Genomic DNA, 10,000 nt, shown 5'->3' with positions numbered 1-10,000 from the left:
GAGAGAGGGCGTGTTCACACACAGGTGAGAGAGAGAGGGCGTGTTCACACACAGGTGAGAGAGAGAGGGCGTGTTCACACACAGGTGAGAGAGAGAGGCGTGTTCACACACAGGTGAGAGAGAGAGGGCGTGTTCACACACAGGTGAGAGAGAGAGGGCGTGTTCACACACAGGTGAGAGAGAGAGAGAGAGGGCTGTGTTCACACACAGGTGTAGAGAGAGGGCGTGTTCACACACAGGTGAGAGAGAGGGCGTGTTCACACACAGGTGAGAGAGAGAGGGCGTGTTCACACACAGGTGAGAGAGAGAGAGAGAGGGCGTGTTCACACACAGGTGAGAGAGAGAGAGAGGGCGTGTTCACACACAGGTGAGAGAGAGAGAGAGAGGGCGTGTTCACACACAGGTGAGAGAGAGAGAGAGAGGGCGTGTTCACACACAGGTGAGAGAGAGAGAGAGAGAGGGTGTGTTCACACACAGGTGAGAGAGAGGCGTGTTCACACACAGGTGAGAGAGAGAGGGCGTGTTCACACACAGGTGAGAGAGAGAGGGCGTGTTCACACACAGGTGAGAGAGAGAGGGCGTGTTCACACACAGGTGAGAGAGAGAGGGCGTGTTCACACACAGGTGAGAGAGAGAGGGCGTGTTCACACACAGGTGAGAGAGAGAGAGAGAGGGCGTGTTCACACACAGGTGAGAGAGAGAGAGAGAGAGAGGGCGTGTTCACACACAGGTGAGAGAGAGAGAGGCGTGTTCACACACAGGTGAGAGAGAGAGAGAGAGAGGGCGGTGTTCACACACAGGTGAGAGAGAGGAGGGCGTGTTCACACACAGGTGAGAGAGAGAGGGCGTGTTCACACACAGGTGAGAGAGAGAGGGCGTGTTCACACACAGGTGAGAGAGAGAGAGGGCGTGTTCACACACAGGTGAGAGAGAGAGGGCGTGTTCACACACAGGTGAGAGAGAGGGCGTGTTCACACACAGGTGAGAGAGAGAGGGCGTGTTCACACAGGTGAGAGGAAGAGAGGGCGTGTTCACACACAGGTGAGAGAGAGAGAGGGCGTGTTCACACACAGGTGAGAGAGAGAGAGGGTGTGTTCACACACAGGTGAGTGAGAGAGAGAGAGAGAGAGGGCGTGTTCACACACAGGTGAGAGAGAGAGAGAGAGAGAGAGGGCATGTTCACACACAGGTGAGTGAGAGAGAGAGAGAGAGAGGGCGTGTTCACACACAGGTGAGAGAGAGAGAGAGAGAGGGCGTGTTCACACACAGGTGAGAGAGAGAGGGCGTGTTCACACACAGGTGAGAGAGAGAGGGCGTGTTCACACAGGTGAGAGAGAGGGTGTGTTCACACAGGTGAGAGAGAGAGGGAGTGTTCACACACAGGTGAGAGAGAGAGAGGGCGTGTTCACACACAGGTGAGAGAGAGAGAGAGTGTGTGTTCACACACAGGTGAGAGAGAGAGAGAGAGGGCGTGTTCACACAGGTGAGAGAGAGAGAGAGAGGCGTGTTCACACACAGGTGAGAGAGAGAGAGAGAGGGCGTGTTCACACACAGGTGAGAGAGAGAGAGAGTGTGTGTTCACACACAGGTGAGAGAGGGAGAGAGTGTCGTGTTCACACACAGGTGAGAGAGAGAGAGAGAGGGCGTGTTCACACACAGGTGAGAGAGAGAGAGAGAGGGCGTGTTCACACACAGGTGAGAGAGAGAGAGAGAGAGAGGGTGTGTTCACACACAGGTGAGAGAGAGAGAGAGAGAGAGAGAGAGGGCATGTTCACACACAGGTGAGAGAGAGAGGAGGGCGTGTTCACACACAGGTGAGAGAGAGGGCGTGTTCACACAGGTGAGAGAGAGGGCGTGTTCACACAGGTGAGAGAGAGGTGTGTTCACACAGGTGAGAGAGAGAGGGCGTGTTCACACAGGTGAGAGAGAGAGGGTGTGTTCACACACAGGTGAGAGAGAGAGAGAGGGCGTGTTCACACACAGGTGAGAGACAGAGGCATGTTCACACAGAGGTTAGAGAGAAAGACAGGGTGTGTTTCACACACAGGTGAGAGAGAGAGGGCGTGTTCACACATCTGAGAGAGGCGTGTTCACACACAGGTGAGAGAAGAGAGACAGGGCGTGTTCCTGCTGTATCAGAGTGAGTTCCTGCTGTCTCAGAGTGAGTTCTGCTGTATCAGAGTGAGTTCCTGCTGTCTCAGAGTATCGTGTGTTCTCGGTCCTCACAGCAGGTCTAACCAGCTGGTGTGCAGGCTGCTGGCTGTGGAGAGGCAGTATGTTTGCCCTCCTGAGGGGGGTGGAGGAGAGCTACCTGCCCTATTGGATGCCGAGGACACGCCCCCCCACCTGCGGGGCCAGGGACACGCCCTCTTCTCCAACTGGCCAGCCCTGAGCGCCTTCACACGCAGTACCTCCTCCCAACCATGGAGGGCGCTCTCACACAGACACTCCTGCTGCAGGACTGCTTCAGCAAATATGTATGTGTGTATGTGTGTGCATTGGGCTGTGTGTTTGTGTGTGTATGTGTGTGCATTGGGCTGTGTATGTGTGTGTGTATCTGTGTGCATTGGGCTGTGTGTTTGTGTGTGTATCTGTGTGCATTGGGCTGTGTTTGTGTGTGTATGTGTGTGCATTGGGCTGTGTGTTTGTGTGTGTATGTGTGTGCACTGGGCTGTGTGTGTGTGTGTGTGTGTGTGGTGTGTGTGTGTGTGTGTGTGTGTATGTGTGTGCATTGGGCTGTGTGGTCGTGTGTGCATTGGGCTGTGTGTTTGTGTGTGTATGTGTGTGCACTGGGCTGTGTGTGTGTGTGTGTGTGTGTGTGTGTATGTGTGTGCATTGGGCTGTGTGTTTGTGTGTGTATGTGTGTGCACTGGGCTGTGTGTGTGTGTGTGTGTGTGTGTGTGTGTGTGTATGTGGTGCATTGGGCCTGTGTGTTTGTGTGTGTATGTGTGCATTGGCTGTGTGTTTGTGTGTGTATGTGTGTGCATTGGGCTGTGTGTTTGTGTGTGTATCTGTGTGCATTGGGCTGTGTGTTTGTGTGTGTATCTGTGTGCATTGGGCTGTGTGTTTGTGTGTGTATCTGTGTGCATTGGGCTGTGTGTTTGTGTGTGTATCTGTGTGCATTGGGCTGTGTGTTTGTGTGTGTATGTGTGTGCATTGGGCTGTGTGTTTGTGTGTGTATCTGTGTGCATTGGGCTGTGTGTGTGTGTGTGTATGTGTGTGCACTGGGCTGTGTGTGGTTTGTGTGTGTATGTGTGTGCACTGGGCTGTGTGTGTGTGTGTGTATCTGTGTGCATTGGGCTGTGTGTTTGTGTGTGTATCTGTGTGCATTGGGCTGTGTGTTTGTGTGTGTATCTGTGTGCATTGGCTGTGTGTTTGTGTGTGTATCTGTGTGCATTGGGCTGTGTTTGTGTGTGTATGTGTGTGCATTGGGCTGTGTGTTTGTGTGTGTATCTGTGTGCATTGGGCTGTGTGTTTGTGTGTGTATCTGTGTGCATTGGGCTGTGTGTTTGTGTGTGTATCTGTGTGCATTGGGCTGTGTTTGTGTGTGTATGTGTGTGCATTGGGCTGTGTGTTTGTGTGTGTGTGTATGTGTGTGCATTGGGCTGTGTGTTTGTGTGTGTATGTGTGTGCACTGGGCTGTGTGTGTGTGTGTGTGTGTGTGTGTGTGTGTGTATGTGTGTGCATTGGGCTGTGTGTTTGTGTGTGTATATGTGTGCATTGGGCTGTGTGTTTGTGTGTGTATCTGTGTGCATTGGGCTGTGTGTTTGTGTGTGTATCTGTGTGCATTGGGCTGTGTGTTTGTGAGTGTTTCTGTGTGCATTGGGCTGTGTGTTTGTGTGTGTATGTGTGTGCATTGGGCTGTGTGTTTGTGTGTGCATTGGGCTGTGTGTTTGTGTGTGTATCTGTGTGCATTGGGCTGTGTGTTTGTGTGTGCATTGGGCTGTGTGTTTGTGTGTGTATGTGTGTGCATTGGGCTGTGTGTTTGTGTGTGTATCTGTGTGCATTGGGCTGTGTGTTTGTGTGTGCATTGGGCTGTGTGTTTGTGTGTGTATGTGTGTGCACTGGGCTGTGTGTGTGTGTGTGTATCTGTGTGCATTGGGCTGTGTGTTTGTGTGTGTATCTGTGTGCATTGGGCTGTGTGTTTGTGTGTGTGTATCTGTGTGCATTGGGCTGTGTGTTTGTGTGTGTGTATCTGTGTGCATTGGGCTGTGTGTTTGTGTGTGTATCTGTGTGTTCATGTGCATGTGCTTGGACAAATGATGAGCATTATTCTCTGTGTAATGCAGAATCTAACAGCACTGTGTTTGTGTATTTTAAGCAATAAAGTATGTATAAGGTTTTTAATAAGCCATATACATTAATTTATTTGCCTCTCTACTCTACTTAATCTCTCTCCCTCTCCCTCTCCCTCTCTCTCTCCGTCCAGAAAGTGCAGTTCCTTCAGTACTCTCAGTACATCAGAACCATGCCAGAAGCAGACACTGTGCTGGTCAGCCAGGCAGCAGATTTCTTCAAGGTAAGAACACTGCAGGTGTGCAGGTGTGCAGGTGTGAGAGCTCGTATATATTATACTAGATCACAGATATTCACATTTTTACTATCCTGTAGGTTTTACTATCCTGTAGGTTTTCACTCCAAGCCTGACATACAGGGAGACCTCCCACCACACACACACACACACACACACACACACACACACACACACACTCACTCACTCACACACACACACACACACTCACACACACACCCACAGCCAGCCACACACACACACACACACACACACACACACTCATACACACAGACACGCACACGGACACACGCATACACTCACACTCACACTCACACTCACACAATCTCACACACACACACACACACACACACACACAGACACACAAGACACACACAGACACACACACAGTAGTTGCTGATGCTCCTCTCCCCCCAGATGAAGCTGCCTGCCCTGGCCACGCCCCCCCTGGCGTTCCCAGCCTGCCTGCAGGCCCCGGTGCAGCAGCTGGCTCACTACTGCCACCTGCTGGAGGAGCTGACCCGCCTCAGCCCCGGCCCTGACTCCGCCCTCTCCACCCTCCAGCACATCCAGCAGCAGGGCCAGGACCTCAGGGCCAGTGACCTCATCATGGGGTGTCCGGTGAGAAGGCCTGATCTCCGGTTAACCTTCATATTGTTCAGATTTCATGACCCGTTTGACATTTGGAGTGAAATTGAGCCCCAATAACAGTTGAAATGAACACAAAAATATTGTAATAGAAAAATTTGCCTTCTGTGCACTGAATTACACACACACACACACACACACACATAATCTCACACTGTACAAATGCATATATAGCACTGTATTCATTCCTGATTCCAATACCCTGATATTCTCTCTCCCTCTCTCTCTCAGGTGGCGGTGTGTGAGCGGGGGGAGTTGGTGAGGCAGGGGGAGCTGATGGTGTTTGGGGGCGTCAGGCTGAGGAAGAGTGGGGTACGGAGGGTGTTTCTGTACCAGAACATCCTCATCTTCACCAAGCCGAAAACCTCTGGAGGCTCACACACCGTCTACAACTACAAACACAGCGTCAAGGTGAGCCATACACACACACACACACACACACCGTCTACAACTACAAACACAGCATCAAGGTGAGCCATACATACACACACACACACACACACACACACACACACCGTCTACAACTACAAACACAGCATCAAGGTGAGCCACACACACACACACACACACACACCGTCTACAACTACAAACACAGCATCAAGGTGAGCCATACATACACACACACACACACACACACACACACACACCGTCTACAACTACAAACACAGCGTCAAGGTGAACCATACACACACACACACGTCTACAACTACAAACACAGCATCAAGGTGAACCATACACACACACACACACACGTCTACAACTACAAACACAGCGTCAAGGTGAGCCATACACACACACACACACACACACACACACACACACACACACACACCGTCTACAACTACAAACACAGCGTCAAGGTGAGCCATACACACACACACACACACACACACACACACACACACACCGTCTACAACTACAAACACAGCATCAAGGTGAGCCACACACACACACACACACACACACACACACACACCGTCTACAACTACAAACACAGCATCAAGGTGAGCCATACACACACACACACACACACACACACACACACACTGTCTACAACTACAAACACAGCATCAAGGTGAGCCATACACACACACACACACACACACACACACACATACCGTCTACAACCACAAACACAGCATCAAGGTGAGTTACACATGCAGACTTCCTGTACAACATCCGGAGAATCCAACAGACTCATCTCTTCAGGCTGCACCTTTCCCTCCCTAGCTCACCACCATGATCAGCCTTATATATGCCACAGACTATAATGGCACTTATATAGTTACATATAGATATTGTTGTGTGGTATTGTATTAGCTATTGTATTGTTGTACTCGGGGTATTCTAGCTGCCAACCGTGGTATTTGATTATTTGATTATTTGATTATTTGATTATTTGATTATGCTTATGATTATATTATTATTAGGTCCCTTTGGCTGTGGCACCGGCCGGTGTGCTGTGCATCCTCTCCTAGACTATTAAAGCATTTTTGTTATCGGATAATTTTTTTAAATATTTGATATGAATTTGTTAAAGTAAAGTGATGTTTTCACATTTTTCACAGTGTAGGAGAAAGTGCATCTCTGTCGCCACCTCAGGTGTCATACAGTGACCACCTTTTCTTTGCTCTTCTGGTAGCCAGGATGTTTTGTGTCTGCCCTTTTCGATGGCTAGACTGGGGGCACTGAGGCTGTGTCTGTTTGCTCTCTCAGACAGGGAGATGGGTGTGTTTGCTCTCTCAGACAGGGGAGATGGGTGTGTTTGCTCTCTCAGACAGGGAGATGGGTGTGTTTGCTCTCTCAGACAGGGGAGATGGGTGTGTTTGCTCTCTCAGACAGGGAGATGGGTGCGTTTGCTCTCTCAGACAGGGAGATGGGTGTGTTTGCTCTCTCAGACAGGGAGATGGGTGTGTTTGCTCTCTCAGACAGGGAGATGGGTGTGTTTGCTCTCTCAGACAGGGAGATGGGTGTGTTTGCTCTCTCAGACAGGGGAGATGGGTGTGTTTGCTCTCTCAGACAGGGAGATGGGTGTGTTTGCTCTCTCAGACAGGGGAGATGGGTGTGTTTGCTCTCTCAGACAGGGAGATGGGTGTGTTTGCTCTCTCAGACAGGGAGATGGGTGTGTTTGCTCTCTCAGACAGGGGAGATGGGTGTGTTTGCTCTCTCAGACAGGGGAGATGGGTGTGTTTGCTCTCTCAGACAGGGAGATGGGTGTGTTTGCTCTCTCAGACAGGGAGATGGGTGTGTTTGCTCTCTCAGACAGGGAGATGGGTGTGTTTGCTCTCTCAGACAGGGAGATGGGTGTGTTTGCTCTCTCAGACAGGGAGATGGGTGTGTTTGCTCTCTCAGACAGGGGAGATGGGTGTGTTTGCTCTCTCAGACAGGGAGATGGGTGTGTTTGCTCTCTCAGACAGGGGAGATGGGTGTGTTTGCTCTCTCAGACAGGGAGATGGGTGTGTTTGCTCTCTCAGACAGGGAGATGGGTGTGTTTGCTCTCTCAGACAGGGAGATGGGTGTGTTTGCTCTCTCAGACAGGGAGATGGGTGTGTTTGCTCTCTCAGACAGGGAGATGGGTGTGTTTGCTCTCTCAGACAGGGAGATGGGTGTGTTTGCTCTCTCAGACAGGGGAGATGGGTGTGTTTGCTCTCTCAGACAGGGAGATGGGTGTGTTTGCTCTCTCAGACAGGGGAGATGGGTGTGTTTGCTCTCTCAGACAGGGAGATGGGTGTGTTTGCTCTCTCAGACAGGGAGATGGGTGTGTTTGCTCTCTCAGACAGGGAGATGGGTGTGTTTGCTCTCTCAGACAGGGAGATGGGTGTGTTTGCTCTCTCAGACAGGGAGATGGGTGTGTTTGCTCTCTCAGACAGGGGAGATGGGTGTGTTTGCTCTCTCAGACAGGGAGATGGGTGTGTTTGCTCTCTCAGACAGGGGAGATGGGTGTGTTTGCTCTCTCAGACAGGGAGATGGGTGTGTTTGCTCTCTCAGACAGGGAGATGGGTGTGTTTGCTCTCTCAGACAGGGAGATGGGTGTGTTTGCTCTCTCAGACAGGGGAGATGGGTGTGTTTGCTCTCTCAGACAGGGGAGATGGGTGTGTTTGCTCTCTCAGACAGGGAGATGGGTGTGTTTGCTCTCTCAGACAGGGAGATGGGTGTGTTTGCTCTCTCAGACAGGGAGATGGGTGTGTTTGCTCTCTCAGACAGGGAGATGGGTGTGTTTGCTCTCTCAGACAGGGAGATGGGTGTGTTTGCTCTCTCAGACAGGGAGATGGGTGTGTTTGCTCTCTCAGACAGGGGAGATGGGTGTGTTTGCTCTCTCAGACAGGGAGGTGGGTGTGTTTGCTCTCTCAGACAGGGGAGATGGGTCTGACCCAGAGTGTGGGGGAGGACGGGCTGCGGTTCGGGGTGTGGGTCCGTCAGCCCTCTCGGACCCGGGACGGCCTGACCCTGCAGGCAGCATCGCGGGAGGAGCGGACCGCCTGGACCCAGCACATCGCCCAGCTGCTGTGGGCCCACGCCATGCACAACACCGGTAACGTCACCTTTCACCTTTCACCTTTACCCTTTACCTTCACCACATCGCCCTAACCTGCCGCGGCTACGGACTGCGAGCTCCTCCCCTCTGCCCATCGATATCGAGTTCCTGTCTCCTGTCTCCTGTCTCCTGTCTCCTGCCTCCTGTCTCCTGCCTCCTGTCTCCTGCCTCCTTCTTTCCTTCATTCAGACGTTAGTCAGCTGAATTTGCACATGATCCATTTTGCAATCTTTGTAAGGTGATCTTTCTGTTACTGCATACCCTTTGTTCTTACGATCTGAACAGTATTTGGCTTTAGCTGATGTTGTGTTTTTATGTGTTCATGGTTTAGCCATTTACAGTGCAGTACAGTATTGGAACAGCAAGGTCAATTCCTTTGTTTTTGCACTGCATGTCATTTGGCTGATGCTTATATCCAAAGTGACTTACAGTTCATTTAGACTAAGCAGGAGACAATCCGCCCCAGGAGCAATGCAGGGTTAAGGGCCTTGCTCAAGGGCCCGATGGCTGTCTGGATTGTATTGTGGCTACACCGGGGATAGAACCAACAACCTTGTGGGTCCCAGTCATGTACATTAACCACTACACTACAGTCATGTACCTTAACCACTACACTACAGTCATGTACCTTAACCACTACACTACAGTCATGTACCTTAACCACTACACTACCGCTTCTCATTGGCCTCCACTGGCTTCCTATTGCCGCACGCATCCGATTCAAGGCCCTAGTGTTGGCATTTCAGGCTGCTAAGGGGACTGCCCCACCTTACATACAATCCCTGATCACTCCCTACTCCCCAGCTAGACCACTCCGGTCTGCCAGCTCTGGTCGCCTTACGATTCCCTCTCTACGGGCACCTGGCGGTCGAGCTGCACGTTCACGCCTGTTTTCCGTTCTGGTTCCTCAGTGGTGGAATGACTTGCCTACCACTGTCAGGACAGCAGAATCCCTCCCCCTATTTCGACGCAGACTCAACACACCTGTTCAAACTCTACCTTAGTCCCCCCTCCTGATTTACCCCGCCCCCCCCTTCTGATACCCCTATCCCTGTCTAACCCCCCCCCCAAAAAAAAATAAAAAAAATAAAAAAATAAAAAATAATTTGCACTTATGATGACTATATGTTTAGAACAGCAGTCCAGGTGTATTTTTCTAGTTCTGGATGTGATGCTTTGACTTGTGGTAGAACCTATGCACTTGTAAGTCGCTTTGGATTAAAAGCGTCTGCCAAATGACTAAAATGTAAAAATGTACAGGGTCATGTACCTTAACCACTACACTA

At 51.0% G+C, this 10,000-nt stretch overlaps 1 protein-coding gene across 1 annotated transcript in view; it reads left to right on the top strand.

Annotated features, from left to right (window-relative positions):
• The window catches only part of arhgef40 (Rho guanine nucleotide exchange factor (GEF) 40), a 50,748-nt gene that overhangs the window by 33,237 nt on the left and 7,511 nt on the right, over positions 1-10,000 (top strand). The window contains 6 exon segments of the mRNA XM_061250781.1: positions 2,229-2,395; positions 2,398-2,477; positions 4,430-4,519; positions 4,949-5,152; positions 5,411-5,590; positions 8,531-8,711. Coding sequence (XP_061106765.1) covers positions 2,229-2,395; positions 2,398-2,477; positions 4,430-4,519; positions 4,949-5,152; positions 5,411-5,590; positions 8,531-8,711 — 902 coding nt within the window.

The sequence above is a fragment of the Conger conger genome, chromosome 8 (assembly GCF_963514075.1).
Source record: "Conger conger chromosome 8, fConCon1.1, whole genome shotgun sequence".
Lineage (NCBI taxonomy): Eukaryota > Metazoa > Chordata > Actinopteri > Anguilliformes > Congridae > Conger > Conger conger.
Note: the sequence above shows the minus strand (reverse complement) of the source record. Positions and strands in the feature narration are given on the sequence as shown.